Source organism: Urocitellus parryii, chromosome 5, assembly GCF_045843805.1.
Source record: "Urocitellus parryii isolate mUroPar1 chromosome 5, mUroPar1.hap1, whole genome shotgun sequence".
NCBI lineage: Eukaryota > Metazoa > Chordata > Mammalia > Rodentia > Sciuridae > Urocitellus > Urocitellus parryii.
The window spans coordinates 124807535-124822516 of record NC_135535.1 but is presented as its reverse complement, the minus strand read 5'-3'; the positions used below and the strand labels follow the sequence as shown (position 1 = coordinate 124822516).

Below are 14982 nucleotides of genomic sequence, written 5' to 3'. Positions count from 1 at the left end.
TCTAAAAACAACAACAACAACATTAAATTAAATTAAAAAAATAAAAACAAACAAAAAACCCAGAAATCCTTGAAATGAAAGAAACAATAAACCAAACTAAAAGCTCAAATGAAAGCATCACCAACAGAGTAGACCACTTGAAGACAGGACATGACACAATGAAGATAAAAATATATAATCTTGAAAAGAACATAGAACACACTACTATAAAGGTAAGAAACCATGAACAGAACATTCAAGAAACATGGGATAGCATAAAAAGACCAAATTTAAGAGTTATTGGGATAGAGGAAGGCATAGAGGTCTAAATCAAAGGAATGAACAATCTATTCAATGAAATAATATCAAAAAGCTTTCCAAACGTGAAGAATGAATTGGAAATCAAAATTCAAGAAGCCTACAGGACGCTGAAAGTACTAAATCCCAAGAGATCCACACCAAGGCACGTTATATAAAAATGCTCAACACACAGAATAAGGAGAGAATTTTAAAAGCCACAAGAGAAAGGAATCAGATCACATACAGAGGAAAACCAATTAGGATAAGAGCAGATTGTTCAACACACACCCTAAAGGCTACAAGATCCTGGAACAATATATATCCAGCTCTGAAAGAAAATGAATGCCAACCAAGAATCTTGTATCCAGCAAAATTAAGCTATAGATTTTAAGATGAAATAAAAACCTTCCATGATAAAGGAAAGTTAAAATAATTTATAGCTAGAAAACTGGCACTACAAAACATCCTTGGCAAAATATTCCATGAAGAGGAAACAAAACAAAAAAACAATAACAACAATTAAAATAGGCAGAGGGAGGTAGTACCCTAAAGGAAAAACTAATTAAAGAAGAAAATTGAGTCAAGTTAAATAACAAAAATAAACAAATATGACTGGGAATACAAACCATGTCTCAATAATAATCCATTAATGGGTTCAACTCACCAATCAAAAGACATAGGCTAGCAGACTGGATTTTTAAAAAGAGCCAACAATATGCTGCTTCCAAGAGACTCATCCAACAGGAAAAGACATACAGACTGAAGGGGAAAGGTTGGTAAAAAGCTACCACTCACATGGACTGAGGAAGTAAGCAGGGGTTTCCATCCTCGTGTCAAATAAGTAGAGTTCAAGCCAAAGTTAACAAAAAGAGATAAAGATGGACATTACATACTGCTGATACCAATACTCTCCAATTTATTTCAGGAAATAGAAAAAGAGGCAGCAGGTCCAAACTCATTCTATGAGGCCAATATCACCCTGATTCCAAAACAAGGCAAAGACACATCAAAGAAAGAAAACTTCAGACCAATATCTCTAATGAACATAGATGCAAAAATTCTCAATAAAATTCTGGCAAATCAAATACAAAAACATATCAAAAAGATAGTACATCACAATCAAGTGGGGTTCATTTCAAGAATGTTAGGTTGGCTCAACATACAGAAATCAATAAATGTAATTCATCACATCAATAGACTCAAAGATAAGTATCATATTATCATCTCAATAGATGCAGAAAAAGCATTTGACAAAATACAGCACCTCTTTATGTTCAAAACACTAGAAAAACTAGGATTAACAGGAACATATCTCAACATCATAAAGGCTATCTATGCTAAGCCTCAGGCCAACATCATTCTAAATGGAGAAAAATTGAAGGCATTCTCTCTAAAAACTGGAACAAGACAGAGATGCCCTCTTTCACCACTTCTATTTGACATAGTTCTTGAAACACTGGCCAGAGCAATTAGACAGAGAAAATAAATTAAAGGGATACATACAGGAAAAGAAGAACTTAAATTAGCACTATTTGCTGATGATATGATTTTATACCTAGAAGACCCTAAAAATTCCACCAGAAAACTTCTAGAATTAGTAAATGAATTCAGCAAAGTAGCAGGATATAAAATCAACACCCATAAATCAAAGGCATTTCTGTTCATCAGTGACAAATACACAGAAAGGGAAATGAGGAAAATCACCCCATTTACAATAACCTAAAAAAAAAAAATTGGGAATCACCTTAACGAAAGAGGTGAAAGATCTATACAATATAAACTATAGAACCCTAAAGAAAGAAATCAAAGAAGAGTATAGAAGATGGAAAGATCTACCTTGCTCTTGAATAGGTAGAATTAATATTGTCAAAATGACCATACTACCAAAAGCACTATCCAGATTTAATGCAAATCCAATCAAAATCCCAGTGGCATTCCTCATAGAAATAGAAAAAGCAATTGTGAAATTCATCTGGAATAATAAGAGATCCAGAATAGCTAAAGAAACCTTTAGCAGGAAGAATAAAACAGGTGGCATCACTATACCAGACCTTAAACTGTACTACAGAGAAGCAGTAATAAAAACAGCATGGTATTGGCACCAAAACTGACTGGTAGACCAACGGTACAGAATAGAGGACCCAGAGACTAACCCACAGATAGAATCATCTTACTTTAGACAAAGGTGCCAAAAAGGTGCATTGGAGAAAAGATAGCCTCTTCAACAAATGGTGCTGGGAAAACTGCAAACCTATACGCAACAAAATGAAATTAAATTCCTATCTCTCACCATGAACAAAACTCACTCAAAGTGGATCAAGAACCTAGGAAATAAACCAGAGACTTTGTGTGTAATAGAAAAAAAAGTAGGCGCTAATCTTCATCATGTGGGATTAGGGCCCAACTTCCTTAATAAGACTCCTACAAAGTTAAAACCAAGAATCAATAAATACGATAGATTCAAACTAAAAAGTTTCTTCTCAGCAAAAGAAACAATCTGTGAGGTGAATAGAGAGCCTACATTCTGTGAGCAAATTTGTACTCCTCATACATCAGATAGAGCACTAAACTCTAGGGTATATAAAGAACTCAAAAAGCTAAGCACTAGAAAAACAAATAACCCAATCAACAAATGGCCCAAGGACATGAATAAACATTTCTCAGAAGAGGATATACAATCAATCAACAAATATATGAAAAAATGTTTATTATCTCTAGCAATAAGAGAAATGCAAATCAAAACTACTCTGTGATATCATCTCACTCCAGTCAGAATGTAAGCCATTATGAAGAGAAACAACAATAAGTGTTGGTGAGGATGTGGGGAAATAGGTACGCTCATATATTGCTGGTGGGACTGCAAATTGGTGCAACCAATATGAAAAGCAGTAGGAGATTCCTTGGAAATCTGGGAATGGAACCACATTTCACATGGCTATCACTCTCCTCGGTCTATACCCAGAGGACTTAAAAACAGCATATTAAAGTGACACAGCCACATCAATGTTTATAGCAGCATAATTCACAAAAGCTAAACTATGGAGCCAACCTAGATGCCTTTCAGTGGATGAATGGATAAAAAAAAAAGTGGTACATATACATAATGGAATTTTACTCAGCAATAAAAGATGATAAAATCATGGCATTTGCACATAAATGGATGGCATTGGAGAAGATAATGCTAGGTGAAGTTAGCCAATCCCCTCAAAAAAAAAAAAAAAAGCCAAATGTTCTCTCTAATATAAAGAGGCTGATTCAAAGTGGGGTAGGAAGGGGGTCCATGGGAGGAATAGACGAACTCCAGATAGGGCAGAGGGGTGAGATGGAAAGGGAGGGGGCAAGGGGTTAGCAAGAATGGTGGAATGTGATAGACATCATTATCCAAAGTATATGTATGAAGACATGAATTGGTGCCAACATTTTATATACAACCAGAGATATGAAAAATTGTGCTATATATGTGTAATAAGAATTGTAATATATTCTGCTGTCATTTAATTTTTAAAAAAATTAAAAAGAACGTGGAAGAAATGCTAACTACAATAAAAGTTTTTGTTAAAAAAATAAGAAAAAATTAAAAGGGCTGGAGATATGGCTCAGTGGTAGAGTATCCCTGGGTTCAATTCCCAGTACCAAAATAAATAAGTAAATAATCCTAAAAGTTTTAACTTATAAACTTAGACATGGTGGGTCACATCTGAATTCCAAGATACATGGAAGGCTGCGGTGGGAGAATTACTTGATCCCAGGAAATTGATGCTAGCCTAGGTACATAGCATGACCCTCATCTTAAAAACAAAAGAGAAATGATTATGTGATTATAGATCAGGTATTTTAAAGTACCAGTATGATGTAAGGAAAAAGTATTAAACCCAGTTTTAAAATTCACATGGTTTCCCTATAAACAGTATACTAATAGTTCTAATTTTCTATTTATACTATGTGGGATGGGGGTTAAAAATTGGAGAAAGTATAGACTATTAAAAACTTTTCCAAGGTGAAGATTTCTAAGTCTTTAAATACTTTTCAAATACTGCTCAAATATTTGTTAATCGGGATCCAATATTCATATGAAGAAGAAAACAATTTAAAAATATCTAATCATCAGAATTATTAGACTTTAAATATAAAAGAATTTACACATAAGGTTTAACAACTATGAATATTTGGGCTGGGATGCAGCTGAGTAGTAGAGCACTTGTCTAGCATGTGCTCAGCTCTGGGTCCAATCTCCAGCAATACAAAGAAGACCCTAATTAATATAATCAGAAATTTAAATCAATGAAAACATTAAATAAAATGCTTACTTATTTGTTCTTTATTCTCTGTTGGTTTCTGGGGATCTAAACCAAGGCTTTGCACATGCTAGGCAAGTACTGTATTACTAAAATACATACCCAACCCTATTAATTCTTTATTCTCAAAAAAGATCTAAAACATGGGCCTGAGAATGTAGCTCACTGGTAAAGCACTTGTCTAGCATGCACAAAGAGAAAAAAAAAATCCAAAACAGTTATCAAAATAATATACCCAAACAGAAAGATAAATTAGATAAATAATACTAAGTTAGAAACTATAAGAACAAAAAAGTAAAAAATTAGTAATTCATAATAAATCTCAAGAGGCATAAAACAGATTTCAGTTTGCATTATATTTGAACACAGGTTTTGCTGAATTAAATATAAGATATCACTTTGCTAAATTTAAAAGCAAGAATTAAATTTTCTTTCAGTTTCTCATTAAAATCAACAATAAATCACTCAGAAAAATCTAATTTTTATCATATTTTACAAGTTTCTGGTCTCATTTAATACATGTGTTTATAATTTCTTTCCTCTTAACTCTCTTATTTAATCTTGATAGTTATCTTGCCTTTCTTAAGTGAATTCTTCCCATAAGTTCCCCTTCTCAGTTTCATATTCTCTTGGGTTGCTTTCTAATTTTTTCCTTCCATTATGGCATATCTAAGAATTCCTGTACATATATCTCAACTTTGGTATATTTGTTTTCTTTCTTTCTTTTTTAAAAAATATTTATTTTTTAATTTTAGGTAGACACAATATCTTTTTTTTTATTTTTTTATGTGGTGTTGAGAATCAAATCCAGCGCCTCGCGCATGCCAGGAGAGTGCACTACTGCTTGAGCCACATCCCCATCCCTGCTATATTTGTTTTCTGTTATGATCTTATTGCCTTATATTTCTTTTAGGATCTTTGTCATCATTATGTAGATTAGGGAGATGATATAAATAAAACATGAAAAAAGAGCTTTAAAAATACCTACATTTGGGTCAGATGACAAAATGGAAGGACCTGAAAAACTCTGTTTGACCGATGTTTTAGGAAGGGTTTCATCCATGTCTTCATTTTGACTATCAGAATCACTGCTATCAAACAAGGTTCTATTTTCTGGTTTCAAAATATCATATTTTGCTCCTATAAAAATAAAAACCAATTAAAGAGTAAATATCTCTAATTTCAAATTAGTGAATAGCAGAAGAATAAGAGTCAATCTTCAAATAACTTACGATTTTTCTTGAATTGTTGAGTAGTAGTCCATAGCTCTGTTAAGTTCACTTTTGGGAAATTCTACGGAGGAAAAAAAAAACTTGAAAAATAACAAGTATCAAATTTGATAGAAAATTCAAATATTCACCAGTACAATACGATCTAACACAAAGTACACAGGTTTAGGAATCATTCACATGTAGATTCAAACTCCAATTCTGCCATTTATTAAATTACATTTTATCATAGGTTGAAGATTATGAGATTATAGATATCCCACAAATATTATTCCTTACCTCTAACTATTATAGAAATATTATGATATCCATTAGATAATTTTCTTTTAAAATTTTTTTTTATTTGTTCTTTTAAAATATACATGAAAGTACTGTGTATTTTAACATATTAAACATACATGGAGTATAACATTACAATTAGGATCCCAGTCTTGTAGTTGTAGATGATGAGGAGATTGTCTGTGGTATAATCATATATGTACATAAGAAAGTTATATCCAATTCATTTTACTGTCGTTCCTATTCCTAACCCCATTTCTTCCCTTCGTTCCCCTTTAGACAATTTTCTTAATCAACATATTCTAGAAAAAAAATGATCCCTCTGTAGTTTACTTTAAAAAAAAACTAACATTTTAGCAAATTTTAAATTGTCATATTTTGAATGTGTTTGCATAATTTACATTTGCATGAATTACTTCAAGGGGAAAACATGAGTTTAGTTTTTAATAGTATTTTATTTATATAAGTTGGCATTGCAAGCAGTATAAATAATCATTTTAAAACTCCCACTTCTCTATGAACTACAAGAGGTTAGGAAAACATATTTGTGTGTGTAATTTGGAGCACTTAAGGTGTCAAATGAAAATAAATGATTATATAATAATTTTAGCTCTTTCCATGAAGGAGATGAAGAATAAATCTTGTGGGGCAGTGACTGATGAACAAAAGTCACACTCAACTATGAAACAGAAAGGTGTAACAAGCCAGGCTCAGAGACACACACCTCCCAGTGGCTTGGGAGGCCGAGGCAGAAGGATCAAGAGTTCAAAGCCAGCCTCAGCAAAGTTGAGGCACTAAGCAAACCAATGAGACCCTGTATCTAAATAAAATACAAAATAGGTCTGGGGATGTGGCTCAGTGGTCAAATGCTCCTTGAGTTCAATCCCCAGTACCTTCTTCCCCTAAAAAGAAAGATGTAACCAAATATGACATAATGGTGACAAATGTATTGAAAGAATTAACACTGAAGAAATTTTTCTGTAAGAAAAGGTAAGGGAGGAGGAACAAACAAAACAAAGCAAAAATTTAATACAAAAAAAAAAAAAGAGGATACATTTTCTCAATAGATCTAACCTGAAGTTAAATATATGAAACATTTAAAGGATATATAAATTTAAGTCACATTTTTAGAAACCTAATATCATTAGATATAGCATACATACATATACATTATACAAGTAATACTCCATTAATAGAAATATATTTGTTCATTTATTCACACTCAAAAATATTAAAAATCCTTCTTATGTGTAAGTAATTTTTTTTTTTTTTTTTTGGTACTAGGGATCAAACCCAGGGGTGCTAAGTTGCTTAGGGCATCACTAGCTGGTTTTGAACTGGCAATCCTCCAGCCTCCACCTCCCCAGCCACTAGGATAACATGTGTGTACCACCGTGCCTGATGAAATAAGATCTTTTCTTTTTTAAAAATATTTATTTTTTAGTTGCAGTTGGAAACAATACCTTTATTTTATTTTTGTGGCGCTGAGGATCGAACCCAGGTCCTTGAATGCACTAGGCAAGTGCTCTACTGCTGAGCCACAACTTCAGCCCCAAGATCTTTATAATAGTGGGTTTCTATGCTTATAATCCTTGACCAAATTTCATATTTGCTCTATTTTGGGCAAACTTTTCCTAATATGATTTTCTGGTCATGATGTATTTTCCAGCCCACCCCACCTCGTTTTTTTTTTTACATTTACACTACTTCAAAGTATATACCAGTCTTTTGGCATTTACAAAAGTAAAAACATTTAAAAAAATCAAAAGTAAAAATTCTAAAAACTGGTTTTCTCTGATTAATTTTCTATATATAGCGAGAGTTGGACTATTACTAAATTTTAAGAACAATACACAAAAGAAAATTCAGAGCAAGAAAATTAATTTCACAAAATCACCTTTACCTTGGTATCAAAATTAGAGTCTTCCTCATCTGATGTAGGCCAGGGATCACCAGGACCAGGTTTGTTAGAAAGCCTTTATAGCAAAAATATGCAGTAAAAATAGGTGAGTTTGGGTTGGAGTTATGGCTCAGTGGTAGAGCGCTTGCCTAACACATGTGAAGCCCTGAGTTCAATCCTTAGCATCACATAAAAATAAATAAAATAAACCTTAAAAAGAAAAAGGTTCTTCATTCTATAAAGGTGCAGATTCCTGAAACAAGGATGGGTTCAGATAGGTAAGAGGTAGAGCTCTCTTTCCCTCTTCCTGGAAAACAAGCTAAACAGAGTCTCAATAACCTCAGCACAAGCATTTTACAAACTATACAAACCGGGGCTATCTGATAGCTTTGCAAGCCAGTTGTAACCCTACATATATCCAAGAAAGATATTAGCAAGTTGGGAGAAGAGATGGAGGTGAGGGGATACCTGCCTAGGCCCTACAACCCAGTAGTTCAACAACTTCTAGTCCTCTGGTGCTTGAGGGACCCTAAGGAAACCTCTGTAAATTGAGGTTGAAACAGGTGATAGCACATTCCTGTCTGCTATCGACATTCTTCCCAGATGCTTAAATTATTTTATCAGAAGTTTTATTAGTTATTCCAACTAAACAGAAAAAGCCAACAACCTGTTCAGGACTCCCTTAAACTTCCTATTTTAATATTCCTTTCTAGATAACTCCCAATATCTGTGACCTTAATTACTTTATCATCTTTATCAAAGTTCTCATAAATTTCAATATTCTGGGCTCTTTTCTAAAATCCTTACCTCTAACCAACCCAGTACTGTTCCTCTTCAAATGTGCTCTTCTGTTTTTTCATTCTTATTCTCTACTATTGCATTCACTTGCTAATTCTATTCTTATCCTCTGCATTTGGGTTGACTAGACTCACTTCCCCATTCTATTATTAAAACACTAGCCATGTAGTGTCACATGCCTATAATGCTAGCAACTCAGGAGGCTGACAGGAGAATCACAAGTTCCAGCCCAGCCTCAGGAACTTAGTGAGGCCCTGTCTCAAAATAAAAAATAAAAGGGGCTAGGGATGTGGCTCAGTGGCTAAGTGCCCCTGGGTCTTACCAACAAAAGAAAACAAAACAAAACATTTACTTACAGAATGATAATAAGGCTGAGAACTAAGGAACATGAGTTCAGATTTCATTTCTGCCACTTTATAGATATCCAGAAAAGTCACTTCAACATCCTTAATCTCTGAGTTTTCATCTGGCCAGGAAGTTAAACACATTTTGAAATACCAGAGGGTATTTTTATTAATTGCTAGTGTTCCTTAACCTCCTGAAATTCTATGTGCTTTGATTATTAAGGAATATTTAGTTGCCAGAAATGTAAAAAAGAAAAGAAACACCAAAACAAGTACAAGAGAAAAAAAAAAAGTCAAGATTATAGTTATGGAACTAAAAAGACTAGGGAAAAAAATGCTCATTAGTACTAGTTAAGAGTAGTAGCCTGAAGGAAAAAACAGAGAAATCATGAAGTAGAGATATCAATTAAACATATCCTCTAAATAGATGCCACAGATCATTAATATAATGTGGTCTACATGTAGATATTCTTTATTATAGTAAAATAATTCTTGTCTAGGACTTACCTAATCTTGCTAATGTAAAACTCATGGTCTTTTGGCCAAAACTAAGTAAAATCTGCCCTAAAAGCTTGGATGATAAAAGTAAGGTACTGGTTGCCACTGCAACTATGGGCCCTATATCCATGGTGTCTAGCTCAGATAGAACACTCAACAAACCTTGGTTTCTTTTCTCTGCATTCCCTAATTAGTTAAAATACAATTTAAAAAACTTCTGAAATCCTACCTGGTTAAAGACTCATCTTCAGAACTCTCATCCACTATTAAAGAAAAAGGTAAAATAACATTCAATCAACAATACAATAAAATATTAAAAGTTTAAGACTCTGATGTTTTGTTAGAAAATATTTCTTTAGGACCATTCCTGCAGACTATTCTATAATGAATATTAAATATACTAGTGATAAGCAATTAATGCATTAAGAATTCTTATGTCCCTTCTTTTTACTTATCAAATATAAGGAAGAAGGATGCAATTTATCAAAATTTGACCCCTAAAAGGAAACTGCTGTGTACAATAATCTTAACTGAAAAAGATATCATTAGTAGATTCAGTAGCATAAGCTGACAGTGTCAAAAAGCATAATTTTCTGGACTAATGAAACTAAGCACAATCAGAAGCCAATTGTACCCCTGTCTCATGAATACTGAAGGAGAGAGATTGTTGGGAAACAATAATCTGATTTTATTTTGACATACTTCCCCAGATGTTCAGTCAAAACTGTTTCATTTAGGATGTAACTCCTTATGACAAGGAAGACAGATCTATGGGCATGGTATTATGCAGCATGGCAAAACAAACGAAGGAGATAAGGGACAAGGATTTGAGCAAACAAGGCTCACATTTCATCTGCTATTTTACCTCGCATATAAAGAAGCACTGGAAAAATCACATCCTTAAGAGTTTGTCTATTCTAAACTGTAAATTATAATTAGAGAAGCTTAGAAGGAAGCACTGGGGTGGTAGCACAAATTTCCAGGAAGTACTATCTGATACATATATATATATATAAATACATACCATTTACTTATAAAAGCTTTCAAAATGTGCCAACAATTAGCTTTCCCTAGTAGGGAATTTTTTTCTTTTTTTCGTTTCATGTAATATATGTGGGGAGGACCCCAAATAGTGTGACTCTTGGCATTTCCCATGACAAAGAATCTACGAATCTTAGGGCTGGGCATGGAGGTCAGTGGTACCCCATTTTTTAAAAGAGAAAAAAACAAAAACAACAAAAAAGGAGCTGAAAGTGTATGTCTCAGTATTAGAGTACTTGCATAGGCCCTGAGTTCTATCCCCAGCACAACCACAAAACAAAATTAAGAATAATAACAAAAATAATAAAAAAGAAAGTCAGCCATGTTCTAATAATACAGACTATTTTTATACTCATCCCTCAAAGTGAGATCACTTAGATCTATCTATATAGTATTCATTCTCTAGTCTTATTTCAATGACAAGATTAAAATTGTTTTATAAAGTACGATCTCTTGAGATTACCTTTCTCTATTGCTAAAGAGTTTATCTGGAACCAAAAGAGCAGAATGGTACAGTTAGTGGTTAGTGTTAGGTAGCTGAGTATCATGTCATTTTTTTCAACCCTCCCCATATGTGTCAAATATATAGAAATCATCCTTTTTCAAGTAAAGCATGTTGTCAGATTATATGCTAATGAACAAAAAAAGAAAACAAGAACTAGACTGGAGGTCTAGCTCAGTGGTAGAGCACTTGCCTAGAATGCATGATGCTGATGCTCTGGGTTCGATCTCTAGCACTGTAGGGAGAAAAAAAAGTTATTAATAAAAAAAAATCATATTGCAAGTTATAGTCACCTTAAATTGTAGATAAAGATCAAAGTAATAGAATATGGGTATTATCGCCTAAAATAAGAATTTGGAAATAATAAAACAAATAATTTAAATTGCATACTTAGGAATGAACAAATATTTTATTCTGCTTTAATGACACAAATAACTGTGAAGTAATATTCATTTATATAATGCAATCCATTTATTGTAAAAATTAAATAGAAAATCTATTTTTATAAGAATACAATTTCCTATAATGTGACTACAAAGGAAACATACAATATATTAATTTAAAAATCTCATTTATATGAAGATCTACAAGATTTCAGATGCTAAAATAAGTGAAAACTTTTTCAGAGAATACTGTTTTAGATGGCAAATTTCTGAAAATTAATTCATTAAATAATTCTCAATTCTAGACTATTAGAAAGAAATTAAGAAAACATAAATGCAACTCACACACTAATTTTTAAAACTGCTTTCTTGTGATCAAAAGTTTCTTTTATTTTTTTCTAGAGTAGGTTTACCAAGAATAATTTACTATCAGAAGACTTACCTGAATTGTTAATTTGAGAATGTTTAAGTCTCTTTTCTTCATATTCAAAAATTACTTGCCTATGGTCATAAATGAAAAAAATAATAAATAAAATTATTTTAATACTGATATGAAAACATTTATCACATATATCAAATTCTTAATTTTGAGACAACATCAAAACTTTCTCCCATATACCTCAAATTTGTGAGCTCTATAAACTTTTTATTAAGCTTATAATTAAAAAAAAGTAGAGTGAAAAAAAGACCATGAATCAGGGGAATACAGCACATTAACTAGATTAGCTAGACACAGTGGAAAGAAGTCCTGTCTCTTTTATCAACAGCTATTGGTTCTTGGAAAAATATTTTCCCTTAGACTCAAAGTCTTCTTTTATAAAAAGGAGTTCACTAGACCGTTATGAAAATTTAATTAGGTAATACAAAAACATGCTCTGAGAAATAGTAAAGTAATGGAATTATTTGTTTTTTCATGCAGAACTATTTTGGGATCCCAAACAAAAGCTAATGCCCCCCCCCCATAGATTCAAATATTCAAATGTTGTAGTTATTGGAAAATATTATTAAGTCTTAATTTTTGTTATTAGCTCCATTCTCTCCATTGTGGCTTATAATTCAAGTTGTTCCTTATTATTAAGTTAATCAATCATAGCAAAGGTAGAAACTAAAAAAAATGTCAAGACCAGACTTGGGCTACTGCTATTTCTCTTCCTAATCAAACTCTAAATCACCAGATCTTTGTTGGAATGATGCTTATCTCCATGTTTATCTCCAGTTGACTTGGAAGATAAAATCATGTTTTATATATGGATACCGATAATCATGGGTTTTAGTTCTTTTTAATCCAACTAATTCACATTAGATTTAAGGATTAGATTGGATAGAGAGAAATGATGGGAGGGGAGGGGAGGAGTAGGGGGGATAGGAAGGGCAGCAGAAGAGAATAGACATTATGATTGCTGTATGTATATAAGTGACTCTATGACCAGTGTGATTCTGCAATCTGTACAATTAGAAAAATGAGACATTATATCCCAATGATACAAATGTATGAATTGCCAAGATCATTGTAATGTCATGTGTAGCTAATAAAAATAAAAATAAAAATAAAATAAATAAAGGCCAGAGGAAGGTCCATGGCACAGAAAAAAAAAAAAAAGAATTCTGCTTAATGGCCTCCTTTTGAAGTTGAATTTGAAAATATTCTGAAAACTTGTAGTGTAGACTGAAGTAGCTTGAGGGATTTTCATTACTGTGGAAAATAGATTATTTGAGAAGCTAATCAAAATCAGCATCCACCCTGGGGAAGGTGATATGAGACCTTCCAAGCCTAAAGAAAAGGTGCTACACAGGATACAAAGGGGCCTTTGGGAACAGATTTGGTAGCAAAGTAGAAAGAAAATTCTGATGTCATACAGCAACATTATTTGAATTAGTTTTAGTTTAGATTGATCCCAACAAATATTTGCTGGCAAAAAAACACAAAAGGAAGACCTCAAACTACCATATAGGTCTAGGTTAACATGTAGGCTCCACACAAGGTTTTGAAAAGGGGAAAGGGTCAGTTTGCTTACTATGTGCATAGTTAAAGCTAGAATACCCAATTGTCAAACCTGAGTTGCTGCTACTTTGGGAACAATGGCTGAGCATATGTATAGGTGAACTAAAAAAAGTTGTGATATTTAATTCTAAATGCATATTATCATCAATAATCTTCAAATAGAGCAATCTAAAGTGAAGACTCATTCAAAATACAAAATGATTTTCAACCCCTTTTTTATGATATTAGCATTTTAAAGGCAAACTATATAAGCAGAAGTTAAAAAAATACTACAAAAAAGATTAAGAAGTTCAATATTGAATCAAAAATTAAACTATAAGTCCATATGTTTTAAACTAATCTGAAACCCATTTTTAATTTTTTTACTTTTGTTATTGGTGCATATTTGTAATACTCCATTCTTGATTTTTTTTTTTTTGAGTTCATTATATTGTCCGGCTATTAATCCTCTGTCAGAAGGGTAGCCAGCAAATTTTTTTTTCCCATCCTGTAGCCTGTCTCTTTATTCTGTTGTTTCCCTTTGCTATGCAGAAGCTTTTAAATACTACTCCATTTATTGTTTCTTGTTATTAATTCCTCAGCTACAGGAGTTCTAATGAAAATTCTTTGGCTAAATAAGATCACATAATCAACAAAATCAGAAAACAAATATAGTCATAAGGGAATATGAATCTTAACATATATTTTTCTTTGTGTTGTCCAATCTGAATTATTGCTTTTCTGCCTGATGGTTTGTTGACATTTTCATAATATCCTAAAAATATCCTAAGTTTTTAAAAATAACACAGAAAACAACTACTATACCTTTCTAGCTCATCAACTGCATGTATATTTGCTTTTTTATTTACTAAAACTTCTGCCATCTGTTGTTTGTTTTCTCTTAGAGCAAGTAAAAGTGGTGTGTGGCCATCCTGTAAAACAATTTATAATTCACAAAATTACATATTTTTCAACTGAACTAAAAACCTTATAAAACACCCTATGGGAACATAAATGCATCTCAGAGTACAAAACAAACAAAGAAACAAACAAACAAAAAACAACAACAAAAAACCCTTCCTTCTTACCCTTTTGTGCTTTCATGTTTTTTTGCTTTTTAAATGCTCTCCTCTGTCTAGTGTTGGCACATGAACTCCAGTCATTTCTAAAACTTACTGCAAATATTTAATGATTCCAAGAACTTCTGCTTCTAAAACTGCATTTATAATGTTATTTTCAAACTATGTGATGCTCCCCATGTTAGCCAAAAACTTCTTGAGGGTAGGGGCTCTATCTTTAATCTCAATAGCCCCAAACACTGAAAAGATAATTGAAAAGGTTTTAAGTATTTTTATTGAATTAATGAGCTTAATTTTAATTTCTAGAGCAGGGTTTCTCGATGTATATTCCAAGGAATATGTACTTTTCCAGAAGTACTTTACTGTAACAGAAA

At 32.5% G+C, this 14982-nt stretch overlaps 1 protein-coding gene across 1 annotated transcript in view; it reads right to left on the bottom strand.

Annotated features, from left to right (window-relative positions):
* The window catches only part of Ankrd30a (ankyrin repeat domain 30A), a 115556-nt gene that overhangs the window by 92490 nt on the left and 8084 nt on the right, over positions 1–14982 (bottom strand). Inside the window, exons 4-10 of the mRNA XM_026399545.2 lie at positions 14355–14461; positions 11991–12049; positions 11359–11400; positions 9852–9885; positions 7986–8058; positions 5807–5867; positions 5563–5714 (exon numbers count right to left, since the gene is read on the bottom strand). Coding sequence (XP_026255330.1) covers positions 5563–5714; positions 5807–5867; positions 7986–8058; positions 9852–9885; positions 11359–11400; positions 11991–12049; positions 14355–14461 — 528 coding nt within the window. The remainder of the gene's footprint in view (positions 1–5562; positions 5715–5806; positions 5868–7985; positions 8059–9851; positions 9886–11358; positions 11401–11990; positions 12050–14354; positions 14462–14982) is intronic.